This window comes from Apaloderma vittatum, unplaced genomic scaffold, assembly GCF_000703405.1.
Source record: "Apaloderma vittatum isolate BGI_N311 unplaced genomic scaffold, ASM70340v1 scaffold9829, whole genome shotgun sequence".
Classification (NCBI taxonomy): Eukaryota; Metazoa; Chordata; class Aves; order Trogoniformes; family Trogonidae; genus Apaloderma; species Apaloderma vittatum.
In genome coordinates, this window is record NW_009734689.1 from 28,588 (window position 1) to 49,847 (window position 21,260).

The 21,260-nt window shown below is 36.8% G+C and overlaps 1 protein-coding gene across 1 annotated transcript in view; it reads left to right on the plus strand.

The window, feature by feature from the left end:
• Positions 1-21,260, plus strand: part of SPEF2 (sperm flagellar 2) — a 63,125-nt gene that overhangs the window by 23,512 nt on the left and 18,353 nt on the right. The window contains exons 14-24 of the mRNA XM_009876367.1: positions 528-631; positions 1,488-1,735; positions 3,431-3,539; positions 4,334-4,491; positions 6,445-6,584; positions 9,167-9,294; positions 9,396-9,534; positions 15,607-15,744; positions 18,141-18,301; positions 19,104-19,287; positions 20,068-20,212. Coding sequence (XP_009874669.1) covers positions 528-631; positions 1,488-1,735; positions 3,431-3,539; positions 4,334-4,491; positions 6,445-6,584; positions 9,167-9,294; positions 9,396-9,534; positions 15,607-15,744; positions 18,141-18,301; positions 19,104-19,287; positions 20,068-20,212 — 1,654 coding nt within the window. The remainder of the gene's footprint in view (positions 1-527; positions 632-1,487; positions 1,736-3,430; positions 3,540-4,333; positions 4,492-6,444; positions 6,585-9,166; positions 9,295-9,395; positions 9,535-15,606; positions 15,745-18,140; positions 18,302-19,103; positions 19,288-20,067; positions 20,213-21,260) is intronic.

The window sequence follows — 21,260 nt, forward strand, 5'->3', positions numbered from 1 at the left end:
TCTTGCTGCTGCCAGGCAGATCATTCATCCTATGACAAGTTTTCTTTTTTTATGTTCAAAACCACTTAATTCTACAACAGTCTCGTTGACTTTAGTGCTAACTGGAAAATATTTTGACTGCTAAGATAAAAAAGAACCGCTGTAGAACTAATAAAGTTAAATGCTGCTGTAGAAACCATCAGTGGATTTAGGGTAGTGAAAATCCGAATAAGCTTGAACCAGAACACTTGATTTTTTATTTCTTGACCTTCAAGTCCTTTTTTTTCTCAACTTTGTTTCTGGTTGGCATTTTCATGGGTTGTAATGATGGAAATCACTTGGAGACTTCAGTTAAGTTAGGCCTTTTTTACATCAGTTGGAACTACTTTTCCTTAATAGATAACAACAATTATTAAATATAAATAAAAACAACCCCCTCATTAGATAAACAAACAATATATAATATAAAAAGTAGAATCATACTCTTTTTAACAGTGAGTGTTATGAACATTCTGAGTGTATTAGTCTTACACTGCACTTTTCCACAGCTATCTGTACGTGCCCAGCTTGGCGCCGCATCACAGAAATTCTTGAAGAAAGGACAAAGTATTCCTGATGAATTACTAATTGAGATGCTATTGGAAGCCATTAGGTATGAAATTGTATAGCTTCTTTTCTCAGTTATTTAGAACATAATTATCCAACCTGAAGTCCACCTTCAGCCATTGTTCTTTCTTAAGGTATTTTCTGAACAATGGAGCTGTCTACTTGGGAAGTGGAGCTGGTTAGTTAAGTTAGCTAATGCTTATTTTTTCTAGCAGTAGAACATGATCAGTAGAGTCTAGCCCTAAATAATACAGACATTTTTGTACACTACTGAAGGTAGATAAAAATACACATATGACTATCACATAGTTGTTTAATATAACTAATGTCTCTATTGCTTATTAGTTGGAACCAGTTCAGCACATGGTACTAGTTTTTTTTTTTAAGATATTGTGAAATGCATAATCCAAGCATTCATGCTTCAGCAGTCAGGTAACTTGTTTCTGTCTGCTCTTGTTTGACAGAAAATTATCTCAACTGCTCTGATGTGTAATTAGCACTTAAATTCTCACATGAATGTAATTTATTTTATAATACTCTCAGAATATTTTAAAGTTGCAAAACAGATTTTGTCATTTGTTACTTCAGTGCAGAAATTAGTAGAGAAACTACTGAAATTACACCTCTGATCACTGTCTGCATTTCTGAGATCTTTACTGAGACAGCAAAAATTGTTTTAGTTTTACTTTTTTCACTTCTAGTTAGGCTTAATATTATTTTTTCTGATTTAAAATCCATTACTTTACAGTTTATGTTTTAATTATGTCTGTCATACTCTGTATTCATCGGGATGTTTAATATACTGAATTCAGAATGAAAGACTGCTAAGGTAAGCTCTTCTTTACGTGCTATTGTTATGCTATCAACTCCCTGTATAATTCTGGTTCTTCATTTACTTTTAGGCAAACACCACCAGAGAAGGGATGGATTGTGGATGGGTTTCCAATGACAATTAATCAGGCAAAGCTATTTGAAAAAGCCTATACAGGGATTGATCCAGAAGCAAAAGATGAAAATTCTGGAAAGCTCTCACTTGTTACAGACCCCAAAGCCCCTAACAAGCCTCCTATTACCTCGCCAGCATTTGATGTTTCTATATTATTGGATATTTCAGACACTACGATATTGAAACGAGTGGCTAACTTGAAGTGTAAGTTTCCAGCTACTTTTAACAAGATAAAATAACAAGCAGATTCTCATGTATGGGGAATGTAAAGATTATTGTAATACTGAAATGACTGAATTGTGAGTACTTTGCAAGATAATAGCAAGTTGCATATTTTAATTAAAAATACTAAATTGTATTTTCCTCTGACAATTATGAAATTAGAAGTAGTTTAGTATTCTTGACAGCGTTTTTTCCATTCATAAGGCCTCTTTTAACTACAGTTATCTAAAAGTAACACATTCATCCCAAACATTATTTGCCAGATATACACGTGAGTTGTACTTACTGGCACAAAATGGTGTTACTGTACAATTTCTCTACATTTCACAGTATCACTTTCATTGACTGTGCGTTAACACCCGAATGCTTCCAGAGTATTTCAAATGCTTTTATTTGTCTCAGTCAAAGGCAAATCAGATGTGCACACAAGTGCACGTGTATACACTTGTTTCTGTTTGTGCTGAATTCTCAGTGGACCTGAAATAGCACAGTGGTGATAATGATATAATATAAAACAGCAGCCTGTATAAACACAATTTACAACAGTTGCAGAAATATGCCTCATTACAAATGAATGTGTGTAAATAGTATATTTCTCCACAAGACACATTTGGAAAGGGATGAAGGAAACAATAAACAAAGGGGTTGATCCCTGGGAGTGCCAACATCCATTTTCTATTGATTACTGCCTTTGTCATGTCTTCACTTAGTCAGAAACTGTCAATTTTGACCCAAAAAGGCAAGGACATCAAAGCCTTTTGGAGGGCTATTTCACTTCCAGACTACACAGTTTTTAGTTGCCTTTGCTCACCTTGATGGAACATAAGTTCTTTTCATGAACATATCCCACACTGTAAAAATTATTAGGAGATTCTTCTTCATTTTTTTCATTGCAGCACTTACATGACACATGACTTGGAGTAAAGCACCATTTACATTTAGCTTCTTTGTATGGGTAGGAATGAGGATCAGGCAAAATCATTAGAGCGTCTGCTAACAATGCAGTTAAGGTAAACATATAGAAACTTGACATTCTAGTTAATTTAAAGACTGCGTATTGCCAAAACACTTTGCAAATGCGTTAATTATGATATAATCACAGAAATCCAAACAAAATTTATTTCATAAGATGTAATGTGGTGATAGAAAGAGTTAACAGAACAACTAAAAAACGTAGAAAGCTATAAAAATGGCGTATTTGTAATCGCTTAAAGTTGGTTTGTTTTTTTTTATTTTAGAGAAGATTCAGAGACAGAGAATACCTTGTCTTTGTTGCAGTGAAATATCTGCCCATTGTTGTGAAAAGGAAGATTCAGATTAGACTGGGAAAATACATTCTAACTGTTAAAATAGATAAGGCTCTATAGTCACAGGGATGCTCTCTCTCTACAACTGGAGATTTCTGTGACTGCAAAACATCCATCGGAAAATTAGTGCTATAATTGCCTATGCGTTTAAACAGAGGAAGAGGCAAGGCACTGTATTCAGATCCTTTCCAGCTTAATTTTATATTTCTATGATTTTCTTTGACTTTTTTTAAGGATATTTTTAAATGGTGAAAAGTAAGATTATGGAATGCTGAAATTTCTCTTCTAATAGTTATCTTACTTAAGGTGAATGGCTACCTGCATAACTGCATTTTTCGATATATGCTCATGTATGCTGTTTTCCACATAGCACATAAATCAAAGTCATCTCAAACTGAATGGGAGAACAAAAATCAAAATTCAAATACTGAAATCCTAGAAGAGAATTTCAACTTAGCTGGGGACCAGGTACTACATAGGTATGTTATATGAAGTATACAAAAGTTGCTTCTTGAGTTGAGTACTTAGGAATGTAATTAATCTGAATCTCATATGTGATCCATGATATTGCTGATATGCCTAATGTTAGTAATTTACTTAGGAGTTTCTCTAGCATGGATCCTAAAGAGTACTTTCGCTTTTGACACTTTAGAAGTAATCCTAGAAAATAAGAAGTCATATGTGTTTTTAAGGATTCTTCAAAGGAGAATTTCTTTTTCAGATATATATTGTATGAAACATACATATACACGTGTATATATATGTATGTATGCATACAAATATCTGAGGTGTGTGATATACCATGTGACTGCCCTTCACCAAAATGCACTTCAGATACAGATTTTCTTAAATGGTATCTTCCACTTTCACATTCGCAAAAAACAATTAGTTGTGTATATTTTATTAAATCATTAGATGTTTAACTTTATATAAAGAGCAAAACCAATAATGTTTTTTTTCTAAATATTTGATACTGTTAACTGTTTCAGACCGATTATTACTGGTTTAGATGTGATATAAGAAAGTAGGTTCATCTTGTGACAAGAAAGAGTAAGAAATATGTAAGACTACTTAACAGTAGGGTTTTGAAAATTTTCCTATGGTGAAAATGAAGGGGTTGATGTGAATGGAGTATTATTTTGCAAAAAATATTGCCTCGATTTTTAAAGCATTAAATTAGATGTTCTACTTTTTCTTCTGTTTGTTAATTTGGGAAAGTGTTTTATTTTCTATTAGTTAGTTTTTAATTTTATACATTAATATGATTTTTTAGAATCTCAGGCTTTCTAAACACGTGGCCAAAGTTAGAGAAATGGTTTTCAGTCCATCAAAATATTCTAGTGAAAGTCAACGCAGAGTCAGAAGAAAGTCTCGTATGTGAAACAGTGAAGGAAATCATAATGGAAGAAATTGCAAAAAAACAGAATACAAGTAAGTTTTCCTGTGCTTACTTTTTACAATTCGGTAGTAAAAGACTTTCCTCTTTATAATTAACACAAATAATTAATATATAAAACTCTATGGAAATACACATTTTCACTGGCCGTGCAAGACCTTGGTAATGTGTGAGATAGTGATAACTGCACCAGAGCTCTGAACTTTCCTATTGTGTTTTTACCTTTTCAGAGGATATGGACCAATTTCACATAACTGTAAAGCTAATTAGAGAAAAAGTTTTAAAATACTTAAAAGAAAGTGTCAATTTGATTTATTTAAATTTCATGAAGTAATGGATTACTGAAATCAGTCATTTCTTCCTGATCTAATTATTATAGCTACCATCTTCACCATATGGGATAGCCTAATGGTATTAGAAAGACTATCCTGCCATTATCAACATATTCATTTATCAGCAGCAGTTTAGAAACATGGAGTGTTTTTTGACATATGTTTTGGTGCATCTTTATTTCATTTTTCCTCAAAAGGCAAGAATCATTTAAAAATAGGAATATAATAGGAAATTTAAAAACAGAAAAACTATCAAGAATCCAGGGGAAAAGATGTATGAAGTAAACTAGTATTAGTAGAATTCTGAATAACCAGGGTTTTGCTTCATAATTATTACAAGAAAGTCTTGATGTGTTATCTACAATCAAAAAACCCCAACAGATTGTAAAGCACTCTTAACAGTAAAAGTTTAGATCAATAATCCTTCAGTTCATGAAAAATTACTGGAAATATCACACCTAATGGAGCATTTTCAAAGAACTACCTGGTTGGAATTAGATTTTTTTATGTGCTTGATATAATTAACAACTGTGCTGGAGTCAATGGCAAAATTCCTCTTGATGCAAATAGAGTTGGTTCTCAAAATATTCAACAGAAGAAGTAGTTGGAATATTTTATGTGGCAAACAATTTCATTTTTCTAATGATCTTAGATCAGGAGAATGATAGCAGATTTTCTATTGAAGGACTCAGCAAGACAGTGTTCTACAGAGGAAGATTTGTCACACTTAAAGTAAATTCTTTAAAGAATGTTAAAGAATGTTAAATGTTAAGCTTCTTTCAAACAAAAAGACAAAACTGCTAAAACAGTAGTTTAATGCAAGCCTGTTTATTTTTTTTTGATATTTGCAAAAGCACAGCAAACTGGCCGGAATTTCTGCATGTGATTCTGAGCAGTTAATTAATGTTAACTTTAAAATCTAGTTCTTGTAAGAACGTTCTGTGGTCACTGAGGAGATGCTGTTTTCTTTCCAAATACCGGTTCAGGTTGTAGGATTGAATCATGCCCTGAGGCTGCTAACTACATTCGTTGTTATTTTCCTGTACTATAGGTTCGCAGGGTTAGTTTTTCACTTGTTTCTTTCTCTACATCAGCTTTCCTTTCTCTTTCTCTTTTGCCATCCACCATCTTTCATGCTTCTCAGCTTATAGTCAGAGTAAGGTATATTGTCCATGTGGGAGCAGAGTTAGCTCAATTTATTTTTGTTCTTCTTCAGTATTTATTTCTCTTGTTCCGTTCTTTCCCAAGTCTAGCAAGGAAGTTATAAGTGTTTACAACTGTTCTTTAATTAAGCAGAAAGTCCTTGAGATCGTGATAGTTCATAATGAATCTCAGAATTGTATCAACACCGCTGACCTCAGTTTACTTGGTAAAGAATTTGTTTCATACACATATATACTAATTCATTATCTTTCTGTTTCTCTCATAGTGATGGTTTTAGAAAAGTATCAGTCCTGCAAAATAAAAGCTTAACTGGGAAAAGATTATATCATATGATTAAATCATATGATTACTATATTTTTGATGAACTCCTAAGTAATGAAATATTGAGTCTGTTCCATTATTTTGAACTTGTCAGAGTTGCATAGATGACTAGTTCTGGTTATTGATACTTAAAATACATTTGAAGGTACTAATTGTACATTTATATACAAGGATCTGCTCAAGAAATGTCACCAGGAGAAAAGCTTTTGCCAGTTACACATCAAGATCTGCTTCCTGCCATTCCTGTGGCACCACAACCAGTTCAAGCAGGATCTGATAAATATGTTTATGTAGATGAACCACTTCCCAAGGTACATTCATTCAGGATTACAAGTCTTACATAGCAATGTATATATTTTTCTCAGTATTTTATGCATATTCTACCTAGATGTTTTGTCTCATTGCCCGTTGTTTTCTTTGACATTTTTCACTGAAAGATGCCCTGTAGTGTACTGCCAATATCTAAAACCAGAAATAACAGTTACTACTAAAATATCGTAGAATCATAGAATGTTAGGGGTTGGAAGAGACCTCTAGAGATATCTAGTCAAAACTCCCTGCCAGAGCAGGATCACCCAGGGCAGCCACACAGGAACTCATCCAGGCGGGTTTTGAAAGTCTCCAGAGAAGGAGACTCCACAACCAAAATGGGCAGCCTGTGCCAGGGCTCTGTCACCCTCACAGTAAAAAGGTTTTTACTCGTGTTGAGCTGGAACTTCCTATGTTCTAACTTAAACTCATTATTTCTTGTTCTATTACTGGGCACCACTGAGAAGAGAATGTCGTCTTCCTCTTGACACCCACCCCTCAGATATTTATATACATTAATAAGGTCCCCTCTCAGCCGTCTCCTTTTGAAGACTAAACAGCCCCAGTTCTCTCAGTCTCTCTTCATAGGAGAGATGTTCAAGTCCCTTAATCATCCTTGTAGCTCTCAGTCGGACTCTCTTCAGTAGGTCCCCGTGTCTCTTAAATTGGGGAGCCCAAAACTGGACACAGTAATCCAGGTGTGGTCTCACCAGGGCAGAGTAGAGGGGCAGGAGAACCTCCCTAGACCTGCTGGACACACTTTTCTTAATGCACCCCAGGATCTCATTGGCCCTCGTGGCCACAAGGGCACGTTGCTGTCCCATGAACAACTCACTGTCCGCTAGGACTCCAAGGTCTTTCTCCACGGGGCTGTTTTGCAGCAGGACAGCCCCTAATCTATCCTGGTGCCTGGTGTTATTCCTCTCCAGACGCAGGACTCTACACTTGTCCTTATCGAACTTCATGAGGTTCCCCTTTGCCCAGCTCTTTAGCCTGTCCAGGTCTCACTGGATGGCAGCACAGCCTGCGTCAGCCACCCCTCCCAGTTTCTTACCATCAGTGAACTTGCTGAGGGTGCACTCTATCCCCTCATCCAGGTCACTGATGAAGATACTGAACAAAACTGGACCCAGCACTGATCCCTGGGGAACACCACTGGCCACAGGCCTCCAACTTGACTCTGTGCCGCTGATCACAACCCTCTGAACTCTGTTGCTGAGCCAGTTCACAATCCAATTCATGGTCCAATCACCTGTTCTACATTTTTTGAGTTTACTTAAGGAAACATAGTTTAAAATTTTGATTTTTTTTTCTAAATTCTTCACAATTATGATGAAGAGTAGCACGTGGATGCCAAATAGCACATGGATGCCAAATAGCACATGGATGCCAAAACCATAATACCTTTTAATACTATGTAATACTATATATAAGCTTACTAGTTTAGTTTCCTCTCTCTGACAAGGGCCAGTTGTGGTTCATGTAGAAAGAATATAAGAATGGGGAGAGTATGCACTGATCTTTTTCATAGGATGCTTTTTCTAACGTATTTTTCCCAAGGACATCTTCCTAGTTTCTAATGATCTGAAATTTAGGGGTTTCCTGAGATGACTTTATGTCTGCATCTTTGTGTTTAGTAACTCTCAGTAGACTTTTCTTCTGTGGTTATGTCTAGTTGCTTGTTTTGAAGCAATTTACTTTTGGTCTCCGTGACATAACCTGTATCATTATGCTTACTTTGAAAAAAATACTTGTCTCTTTGCTTTAAGCCTGTTATTTGCTTGAGTTGTTTGATGACCTTGTTTTTTGTATTGTGAGATGCAATGAATAGTAATTCTATCATCACCTTCTGAAGTTATTTAACAGATAATAAGCATCTATTACATCTCCATTTTGCTCAATGTTGCTTTTCTTCTCCAGTCCAGTCATTATCTAACTGTCCTCACGTGAAGCAGTTCATACGTTCAGTCACAGTTCTTGTCTTTCTGTTCTAGTTCTACTATTAATACTTTGAGATGAGTTGATGCAGCCTGTAAGATCTATATTTTAAGGGTGCATAATGATCCTTTGCATTTTGTTCTGTCATTCCTTCCCTAATTTTTACCATTTTTGCCTTCAAGACTGCAGTTAGCTTACATATGCTGGGTTCCTCTGACCATGGGCTTTATTTTGCATTTCATGACAGCCAGTCAGTCAAATGTCACTTTTACAACACTGGATTTTCACCATCTTGAACAATAATGTACCACCACATTTTCATATTCATGTACTCAATATCTTCACTTAGTTTGTGAATATATTGAAAACCACAGATACTGGAGCATCCTGCTGGATTTTCCAATTCATTTTGAGTGCTGACACATGTTTCCCAAAGAAATGCACAGGATAAGCTGTATGTTGATACAGTGTCTGTACAGTGTTTGTAATGAGCTGTAAATAGTTGTAAATCAAAAGAAATACATAGTAAAGAAAAATCGATAATACAGTTGCATGAAATGTTCTTTCCTGTATTTGCTAATACTACAGCTAAATGGATTACCAAGTAATACATCAATTAATTTTGATATTTTTAAAAAATTCACAGGAGATACTTGATTTCTTGGTACCTTACTGGGAAATGATAGAAAGTACATATATGAATTCCACCAAAATTATACTTAGATGTCTAAGGGATGAACAGCACTCTATGATTTATTACTTAGCAGACATTAGGTGAGTAGAAATAATAGCTTATTACATTTATATTAGTATTTTTTATTTTTCCTGTGCATTGTGTATGTCTTTTAACACCACAATTATTTTTACCATTACAGAAAAAAATTCCAAGATTATCTCAAGTGTCCAGATCTTAAGCAGGAGTTTGTATCTCAGTGGCAATCTGATTTTAATTCAGTGGCTGATGACTTGCAAGCAGATGAAGAAACAAAAGCAGAACTACATCAAAGAGTTACTGTAAGTAAATGGCAAAAGTTTTAATAGATCCTAAAGTATTGTTTCATTGTATACAAACTTGTTGTAACATGAATTATATTATTATTTAAATTCTTTTTACCACTCTTCTTAAACTATTTCATTCCTCTTGCACATTGTCTTGACCTGCTTAAAGGTTATAGTCAAGGTGATTCGTTTTGATTGCAAAGGTGAAATTAAGACACAACTGGTGTCAGATGCCACAAAAGCAAAACCCTTTATTGACTAACAACCACTGGAGAGCGATAGGAAAGAAAGATAAGGAAAAGGAAAAGCAAAGCAGTAAAAGTTCAAGATAGCAAGAAGTATAGCTACCACCACAGATCCAGCGATGTCTCGCAGGTCCACCAGTTTTGATTCGGTGGGGAAGATCTCCAAAGAATAGCTGTTCACGGTGGCATTATATAGTGTTCCAAAAGCCGTTTTGCCCATTCTCCGCCTGATTAGCGCATGCGTACGAGGGTCGTCAGGAGCGATCTTCACCCCCCCCAGCATTGCCTCCATCAGTGGAGCACGCATAGGTGTCCGGAGAGCCCATTTTTGCCGTGCAGGGCAGCCACTCTATCAGCAGTGACACCGGTGGGCTTGCACGACAGCTGCTGTATCGGCGGGGGGGGGGGGACGGCAGCTGCTGTATCGGCGGTTGAGCCAGGTCCAGAAGTTGTTGTTCCGGACTTCGAGCCCCGTGGCTTATCTAGGCTGGGCCCTTAAGTTGTATCAGTAGTCAAGTCAACTCCTGTGGCTTATCTGGGCTGGGCTCTGAAGTTGTTGTCTGGAACTTACCAGTGGTCCAAGCTTGCAAACAGCAGCCTTGAAGTTTCTTCGTGGGCAATTTCAACATAGTCCTTTCTTCGCGGGCAATTCCAGCAAGGTTGAGACAAACATTTTTAACACAGTCTCTTACACATATAAGGTGTTCATCACAATTATTTCTCTGGGATTTGGCCATATCTTTCTTACGTTTTTATTCTTCTTCTTTTTTATGTTCTACCTTTGTATCCCTCTGTTTTCTTTTTCTTTATATTTTATGGTGTCCAGAGCTTTTGCTCACAAGTTTGGACATTTCTGTCACATTCTAAGAAATCTTAGCAGCCATTTAGTTTTTTCCATAAATGACATAGGGTACAAAGTACAGAAAATGTCTTTGAAATGTTTTTACTCAGGTAGATCTTTGCTAGGTGCTGAGAGTTTTTTTTTCACAAAAGTCTGTAAGAGTAAAGGTCCTAGTAAGTTCAGAGGCAGATTTAGCATAGATAGGAGGTAGAGCTAACTCTGATTTTATCAGATTCCTATTTCAGAACAGGCATGATTTTTAGTTGAAATCATATGAGAAGATGCTCAGAGGATAGGGAAAAAAATGTTCTCAACTTTGTTAGTTGAAGGGAACGTTGGTGGAGTTATGGATGAATTCACTGAGATGGAAAAAACCATTGGACTCCTTTTCTATACCATTATTTCAGTAGAATGAAGTAGAGGACTTAAAATCGTCATTCATCTTCCTAATTACTACTAAGTGGGATTATAAAGAGAATGGAATCCCCCTGTCCTCATATTCTAGAAAGCTGAATTTTATAATATTCGCCCTTTCACTCATAACAGAAATCCATGCTTGACATTGTCCATTTCAAATTGGCTTGAGGAGGTGATAGTCCCGTATGATGCAGTGAGGCTCAGATAACTATGATAAGGCTTACTTACAGTAAGTAAGGTAGTTTCGAGTAAATATAATTTCCAGAAATTCTGTTTCTGAATGACTTGTTATAGTCCTTGTGGATCACAAACCTGTGGGTGAATGTGAAGATAGCATCCCTTATATGCTTTTAAGCCCTGCCCATTGTACCTCCCAGAATGTGAGAATTCTGTCATCCATCCTTCCTTGATGCTAGACAAGAAGGGAGAAGAAATTAAAAGAGTGATAATCTGTGGAATGTTTTTACTCAAACATTTTCAGCTTTCCTAGTCTGCTCAAATCTGTCATCTCAGCTGAACCCTTTCTGGAACACCATCCACACTGGAAGCTGCCAGCTCTGAAACTTGAAACCGAAATTTCTCTGTTTATCAACTGGAAAATGTAAAAGTCCACCCCATTTTGTGATATGGGAAAAATTTCTCAAAGGCCTAAAGCCCAAAGGGCAGCCAAGGTTTTGGCATTCTAATAATCCAAGCTCAGAATCACTCTGGATAAAATAGATTTCAGCAGCCCGTCTCCGTTACACTTTCAGCGATTTCACCAGCTTCTCTCTAGCTCCGTTGCTATCGTTGAACATAATCAGTCACCTGGTCCCACTATTTCTCTTGTTCTAGATAGGAGAGGACTTAGCACAGGCATATAGATGTTCTTTCTTTTTTTCACCTAGCTGAGTGCAAGGAAAGGAGAGAAAAACTGCTTCACTTTGAAAAAAGGAAGAGTGGTGGGAGAGAAGAAGAGACATGAAACATACTTCTAGCTTCTTCCAGAGGAAGTTTTTTTACTGTCTCCCTCCAGTTATCTCCACTGCTTAGAGTAAATGGAAACTGACTTTAGTAACATGAGAGCAGAGAAGAAAATGCTCCTTCTTACATATCTCGGGAAGATACTGGAGAGAGCTGTGCATCAGATTGTACAAAAAGTCTATTTGTTTTGTTTCTGTAGTATTGGTTTTATGTCACAAGGTTTTGGTAACAGAGGGTCTGCAGTAGTGGCTTCTGTGAGAAGACATCAGGCGGTGCTCCCATGTCAAACAGAGCCACTGTCGACACCACCAGTGACAGTGGTGGTACCTCTGCGATAGCATATTTAAGAAAAGGTAAAGCTGTTGTGTGGCAGCTGTGAGACAGGAGTGAGAAAACATGAGAGAAACAACCAAGCAGCCACCAAGACCAATGAATGAGGAGGTGTTCCAGGTGCCAGGGCAGAGATTTCCCTCCATCCTGTGGAGAAGGCCATGCTGACACAGGTTGCTCCACTGCAGGTCATGGAGGACGACAGTGAAGAATATCTACCTTGCAGCCTATGGGGGACCCCACATCAGAGTAGGCTTCTGACCGGAACTCTGGGCCTTAGGCTTTCTGGCAGGACCTGTGGCCCATAGGGGAGCCACATGGGAGCAGTATGATCCTGTAGGACTGCACACACAGAAGGAACCCATGCTGAAGCAGTTCTTGAAGAATTGCGGCCCCTGGGAAGGACCCGCGTTGGAGAAGTTCATGAAGGACCCCACTCTGGAGAAGGGGAAAAGCATGAGGAGGAGGGAGCAGCGGAGCCAGCGCATAAGGAACTCACTACAACCACCCATTTCCCATCTTCCCTTAACTGCTTGTGAGCAGGAAGTAGAAGAATCAGCAGTAAAGTTGAGCCTGGGAAGAAGAAGGGGTGGGGTAGATTTTTTTTATTTTAGTTTTGTTCTATTTCTCACTATTCTGCTCTGCTATTAATTGTCAATAAACTAATTTTCCCCAAAAATCACAGAATTGGCAGCGTTGGAAGGAACCTCTACAGATCATCTAGTCCAATCACCCTGCTAAAGCAGGATTGACTAGAACATGGATTGCATCTAGGCGGGTTTTGAAAGTCTCCAGAGGTGGAAACTCCACAACCTCCCGGGCCAGCCGGTTCCAGTACTCCGTCACCCTCACAGTAAAGTAGTTCTTCCTCGTATTTAGACGGAACATCTTGTGTTCCAGCTTGTGCCCAGTGCCATTGTTCTATCACTTGGCACTGCTGAAAAGAGTCTGGCTCCATCCTCCCTACATCTACCATTTAGATATTTATAAACATTGATAAAGTCTCCTCTCAGCCTTCTCTTCTCCAGGCTTAATAGTCCCAGCTCACTCAACCTTTCCTCTTAAGATGAAAGATGCTGCAGTCCCCCAGTCATCTTTGTCACCTTCCGCTGGACTTTCTCTGATAGTTCCCTGTCTCGAACTGTGGAGCCCAGAACTAGACACAGTATTCCAGATGTGGCCTCATAAGAGCAGAACAGAGGGAGAGGATGACCTCACTTGACCTACTGGCCACCCTCTTCTTAATGCATTGGCCTTCTTGGACACAAGGGCACATTGCTGGCTCATGGTTAGCTTATTGTCTATCAGGACTTCATGATCCTTCTCTTCAGGGCTGCTTTCCAACAGGTCTACCCCTAACCTATACTGGTATATGAGATTGTTACTCACCAGGTACTGGTTCCTGCATTTGCCCTTGTTGAGCCTCATTATGTTCCTCTCTGCCCAGCACTCCAGCCTGTCCAGGTGATGCTGGCTGGCAGGACAGCCCTCTGGTGTGTCAGTCACTCCTCCCAGTTTTGTATTATCAGCAAACTCGCTGAGGATACACTCTGACCTCTCATAAAAGTCCTTGAATTATATGTTGAATATTGAACGTTGAACACGACGAGACCCAGTACTGACCCCTGAGGAACACCACTGGCTACAGGCCTCCAACTCGACCCTGTGCTGTTGATCACAACCCTCTGAGCTCTATCACTCAACCAGCTCTCAGTCCACCTTGCTGTCCACTCATCTAACCGACACTTCCTGAGTTACCTAAAGAGGATGCTATGGGAGATAGTGTCAGAAGCCTTGCTGAAGACAAGGTAGATGACATCCACTGCTCTCTCCTCATCCAGCTAACCAGCTGTGGCATCACAGAAGCCCATCAGATTGGTCAAACATGCTTTCTCCTTGGTGAATCCATGTTGACTTCTCCCAATAACTTTCTTTTCTTCCACATATTTTGAGATGAAATTGAGGACAATTTGCTCCATCACCTTTCCAGAGACAGAGGTGAGACTAACTGTTCTGTGGTTCCCTGGGTAATCCTTTTTGCTGTTTTTGAAGACTGGAGTGACATTGGCCTTCCTCCAGTCCTCAGGCACCCCTCATGATCTCCATGATCTTTTAAAATTGATGGAGAGTGGCCTGGCCATAGCATCTAGCAGCTCACTCATCACTCCTGGATGCATCCCATCAGGGCCCATGGATTTATGGATATCCAGTTTGGCTAGATGGTCTCCATGCTGATCTTCCTCTACTGAGGGAAAGTCTTCCTCTTTCTAGATCTTTTATCCTACCTCCAGGGTCTGGAATTCATGAGGGTCAGCTTTAGCTGTGAAGACCGAAGCAAAGAAGGCATTCAGTAACTCCACCTTCTCTGTGTCTTTTGCCATCTTCTTGCCACTTTGGTCCAACAGAGGACGACTGCATTAATCTGAAGCCTTTGTTCAGGAGGGGAGAAACAGAATCTGTCATAATAGGCTTAGACCAAGACCTGGATAATATGGAGTCTCTTATGACCTGAAGACTAAGCTCCTCATTGCAGAACTAGTAGTCTGAAAACCTTTTCTTTTTATACTGAAAGAGATCAGGTAAAGTAGAGCTGCTTGGAGTCCTGGAGACAGCTCATCTCAACCTACCTTCACACCGCATTTAACAGCACTCTTCTCTTCCTGTCACCTTTCATTACATAGAGGTCTGTCACACCTTTTCTGTGCAGAGATGGCATTGGGAACAGAGAGTTTGTGTGCATGTTGCGTTCTTAGTGCTGTGAGTGAGCTACATAATGGTACTATTAGATATAGTCAGTAGTTGAAGAGACCTTAGTCATAAACAGCATTAAAGAAAAATGGCATGGAGCTATCCAAATTGGAAGAGTACTTGAACTCTATCATAATTTTCTCAGAATTTTTCTTATTGTGCATCCCCTTAGAGTAGTCTTATAAATGTATAAGTTAACAAACCATTGAAGTGGAAAGCTGTTGGTGCCGTTGGGAACTTAGCTGTACATCTTCTCACGTCTTTGTCTAGCTTAGATAGGTCCTCTCTACCTGAGAAAAGAGACACAGCCTGCACATTAATCTCATAACTTTGTAACAGTCTTCTCTCTGGCACATTTGTAAAGCCATTTTCTGTCAGCTCTCTGTAAGTGTATGGCTTTGACATTTATAACAATAAAATAAAAGCTCCAAATGAGAAGATGCCCTATACACAGGCAAAAATTATTATTTTTAATAGCAAACATAAGAAACATATTTAAGTTTTCTTTCCTAGTTATTTCTCATATTTGATTTTGTGTTTTAGGACCTAAGAGATCTCCTCTGGGATATCTGTGATAATAGAAGGGAAGAAGCAGAGCAGGAACTCACTGATATCATGCATGATGACTGGTTATCAGATCACAGAGGAATTGCAATGAACCATTTCTTTTCACTTATGCAGGTATGGATCCACTATGGAGTCTGCAATGGCAGGAGACAATGAATTAGGTTTGGAGGACAGTAAGCCTCAGAGAAATTTCATGTAGTTGGCTCCAAATAAGTGTGGGACTGAGAAGTAGATGAGGAAATTTTCATGTCTCTTCTGAATTTATCTAAACAGTTACAAGACAAAACATTCCATACATTGAACAATTTGACAGGCAGAAAAAAGTTAAGAAAAAACACCATTTTTATTGTCCAACTCCCCAAACTTTCAATTTACAGAATATTTTGCAATTTTATCAGACTAGTGAATCATCTGAGTTTTGTAACAAATCTTAGAGCTGTTTAGCCTTCTGTGATACTATTGACATATGCTCTTAGTTTAAAAATTACATAATTCATTGCTGTTGTACTCACTTGCTGTTATCACGTATTTCAGTTTTAACTTCACCATTGCAGCTTGAAATTTTATCCACAAACTGAAAAAGAAATTTCAAGGAATGTTTTTGAGGATGTGTTATCAAGTTACTCTTGAGCAAATCCATCCAAGTATGAGCCAACTTTCAGACATCTAACTTCCAAGTTTGCAAAAGACAGTCTTGTATGAGTTGGCTCTCCCCATTCCCACATTAAACCTTTCCTCTTGTTCAGCCTTGTCATTAATTGCTTCAGTTCCTGAGGTAAAGAATGATTTCCCTGTGACTACTGTTCTAGGTGCATAAATTTGGTTTAGGGCTGGCCTGAAATACAGTAGACTAGGCAGGCTTTTTTGTAAACTGCATCACCATTCTGTGAAAGTTCTGGCAACTATGAAAACCATGCTTTAAACACATGTCATATGATGATAATTTGAATGAAAAATAAGGCCAGAGCATCCTAAGGTGAGTTTCCGACCCTTTAATTTTCTGTGTTTTTTCTATATGTTTAATAAATGAGGGAACCACTCTCACATCACATGAATGTTGTGGCAATTTAAGTTTGTGAAGTAGTCGATTGCTGTAGTAAGAAAACTCTAACTTTGTTTTCAAAGAGTCTAAATAATATCCTAAATAAAGAGTTGAGGCTACTGACTAGGGAGAGAGGTTGAAGTATCAGATAACTGCTAACTGAACTACATTCATCCTGTGATTAGGATATTTATAAGAATGAGTATTTAAAAAATATATCTTGAATTATACGTGTAAAGGAGAAAAATTAAAGCAATATTGCTGAGCTTGAATCTTTTATTTTTTTCTCCCTTTGTATTCATGTATAACTTTTAAATCCTAATTATATTCTAGCAGAATTTTATTGACATGTTTGTTGCAGTCAAGTGGGTATTCGGTATGAATATAATTTGCATGAATATGCAGAATAGCCATTTATAATTACAAATACATGTACTAACAGTGTATCAGCTTTTATTTTCCCAAATAAAGTGCAAAGGAAACAATTTTTACCTTCTTTGCTTAGTATATACACCTCAGAATAAATGAATTATTAATGCTAAAACTACAAAACTATAAATATAATAACTGTATTTTTTTTTACAGCTTTATTTGAGAAGCAGACAAAAACAGGTTTCTTTGGTCTTGAGCTCTCTGTCTGTGGGTTTTTCTGTGGGAAGGTACATATGTTTCCCAGGTGGCTCTTTTACTGTATAAACACATAGATTTGTGTAAATGCTGTTTATCAGATTTCTTTCCACCTTCTGAATACACACCGTTATACTAGAAGATATTTTCTCCTTAACTTATGGATAAGTGCTGGTTTATACCACAAAGGTTTTATCCTTCGTTTTGTGAATGTGGTTTTGTGCATTTTCCCATGAATATTTGGTACTGTTTTGTCAGTTAGAATCTAACACCATGCTGTATCAATAAATCAAAATGACAGCTGTTAAATGTTTTTTGAATCTTACTTGATATCTTCTCAGATGATACACACAAAAAGATCTGCAAAGCACTTAGGTGTGTGAAGTCTGTTGATTTTTTTGGTCCAGAAGAACTGGATGGCTTTTAATCTTTTTTTCCATCACTTAACCCTATTTATTTTATGCTGTTAAGGATTTTATTTCTTTTTAACAAAAAACCTTGTAACTTATTGTATACTTGCTAGTGTAGAAATATATATACATCGAAATATATTATAATTAAATTTAATACATCAAACGTAATTCATTATAAGTAATTTTTTCCATTCTAACAACTAGGATTTTTTTTTAGTCCTTAGAAATACCAGTATGAAGACGTTATAGATGTAAGCAGCAGTATGTATTAATTACGCTATAAATTTTCAAACAAATATAGCTATGTTTGCTGCTCTCTTTCAGGCTCCTGGGATTTAGAAATGCTCTGCTGTAACATATTTAAAAATGCAAGAGAAATTGGTTCTGTCCTGTTTTGAATTGCAATCTTTCTGTCTTTTCTTCTTGAGGTTGAAGTGAATCGTTTCCAAGATACAAAGACACTCCTTCATGACTATTATAGGACGATGGAAGGAAAAATCCCAACAGATGACAGTTACCATTTTACTGAAATCCCATTGTTAGATATTATTGATGTAGAGCAGAAAGAAGATCAAAATAAATCAAGAAGGTAGAAGTGCACTGATAGCTTTGTGGGTGTTTTTGGAAAAATGTTGTGTATATTTCAAAGGCTGGGGAAATAAGAATTTTTAACTTGGGATTATACTCAAATGATGACTCTTGAATCCTCTTATAGGTTTAATTTATTTCTGATTTTTTACTGATTTACCTATATAATTTTCATTAATACATCTCTGAGTTATAAAACATCTTAAAAGCTGCTTTAGGAAGAAGTCAGCTATAGAAATGTTTCCAATGTATTGCTGACTGATTCCAGCACAATCCACACATAACTGAGTTAAATGTTATTGTGAAACACTAACAGGTTTACAATTTACACCAACAAACATAATTAAATGAGTCATGTAATTACAAATATAAATAAAAAAGCCTACAAACATGCACAGAACCAAATGCCACTTTGCAAGGTAAAGGATACCATAAAATAAATTTAGAATATCAAAAATGCTGTCAATAGTGATACTTGCTTTTTAAGAATATTACAGTTCATTTAGAAACTATCTTGAGTAATGAGGCTGTACTTCTAGCCGATGTCAAATATATCAGCACATCACACAGTCCTTTGATGTACTTTTATCCATCTATTATTATTTCTTAGCTTCTGTAATTAAACTAGACAGTTTTCTTATAATCCACGCATTTCATAACTTTTGGTCATAGGGATCCCTTTCCTGCTACTATGTCAAATTTCATAAATAACATTCTCATGCCCCTAGCATGTTGTCCAATGTAGTTATAAATTAACACTTTTTATAAAAGGGCTGTGAATTATGCCTTATGTTATTTTTAAGGATTCCTCTAGTTTCTTGGAAACAGTCTTCACAAGAAATAAATATTACCAAGTCAAAGAGCAAGGGAACTCTACAGAAGAGTGTTAAGGAAGAGAATTCTGAAGATGGAGTGGCCACTTTGCAGAAAGATGAAAATCTTATTACTGATGCATGGCATACAGCAGTAACAGCAGTATCAGGCATGGTAAGATATGTCTTACTTACTTTCTGGATTGGACAGTTAAAACTTCCAATTCAATAGACTGTCTAAACACACAGCCTTTGCACTGTCTATTTCAATTTCATGCCTTTTACTCCACCACTGATATTTCCGTTGAATATGTTTGTTTTTCTATGAGGAAAATTTTGGAGCCTGTGTATTATCAGCATGTCTTTATTAATAACTGACTCTTTCATACCATTTCTGAGAGAAATACTTTGGATGTTGACTCTCTATCTCTACTTATTCCATAATAAACTCTCTCCTTAACCCTCAACAGAAGCTTGAGAAGAGGGACAAGTTTTGTCCAGTGATGCAATATTTGCTCCAACCTTTCACAGCTTAAAAAGCTGTGGTTACATCCTTTTGTATATATAGCTAAAACTAAATTAAGTGGTTTCTAGGTTCACTTTGTCTTCTATCTTTGATAATTTTAAAATAAGTAAATTTCTGCACCTTTACAGTGTAGTCTTGCTAACTGTAGTCTTGCTTTGCATACTGTTGATTCTTGCATTTCTGACTTTTTCCGAGAGTACAGGTTACAAGAATAAAACCCACTATTTCTCTGTCTTGCATTTTTGCTGTAGAATTTTATTTTTCATAAATATTCAAAATGTAATCAGTTTAATTAGTTCAAATATGTCCTCTATTTTATTTATGTCTGTATACTTCAGCAAGTACTTTCAGCAAGTATAGACTATCCTTAAACAGTAGTTGCATATTTCTGATACTATATGCTTTACTATGTGTGACTATGGTGTCAAGGTAACAGCTGCAATACTGTTTAAGGAAGTGGAAGAAGATCAGGAGCAGCAGGAGCTAGAACTGAAATCTTCACAGACACTGCCAGGCAAAGCTACTGGGAAAGATGCCAAAAAGCTTTCTCTCAAATCAGCTACTAAAAAGAAAGGTATTTGAAATGCCCATTTTGTTTTAGCAGTGCTTGAAATTACTGAAATTAAGTATGTCAGTAATGCAGAAGAGGGTAAGCCAAGACATTTAATTTGGATTTAATTTCTCTATTGAAGTGACAGAGGTGACGTATCAATTTGATAAGCTGGTATGATAAAGGAGCACAAAGACTCTTAAATGGTAGCTACATTTTTTAATCGTATGTGTTGCTGTTATTATTATGTAGGAATAAATATTCAAAATAAAAGACAGAAAGAAATGTTAAATTTTCTCCATGTGCTGTTCTGGAATTCAATACTTGGAACTAGTTTACCACGTTAAATAAAATTCCATCAAATTCTGCCTACTTCATAGCCTTAAGTAAAAATACGTGAAATATTAAAATAGAAGTATTAGAATAGGATTAATAAATTATCCAATAACCCAAAATATTTTCTAACTGGTTTATCAGCTGTATATATAACTGTAATATGGTGTAAATAAAGAACATAAATCTCATAGCGTATATAATCCTAAAAAAGAGTAGACTCTCATTGAGGTTGATCTTTCTCATAGAGCTGGCAAAAATATGTCCAACTAGATGAGAATACAAAATTTATTTCCAAATGAGAAACAAACCTAAAAAACCTTATCTCATTAGCCTAACAATTCAGGCAGTCCTGTAACTGCAGAGTTACTATGCATAAAGTAGGTAACGTTTTTTCTTTAACAGACATTTTAGTTGCACTGTACTCAGTGCTCTCACTCTGGTTGATTCTGCTCATAGTACAGACAACAAGCATAGCACTGCAAATACTTAACCACATGGATATGTAATCTGTGAGCCTTAGGTGCAGAGAATCAAAATCCAACCAACAGAGTAGCAGATTTTTAGATTTCTAGAGCAAACTTGTGATAAAAAAATCAACAGCTATCACCTATTGTATGCTAAGTGGCTAGGTTAGGATTTGTGGATTACTTCTTGGAACTTAATTTTTGGTCAGACCTAGATGACTTACCTGAAATGACAAAACTAAAGTGCAACTAGAATTTAACTGTGCATTTCT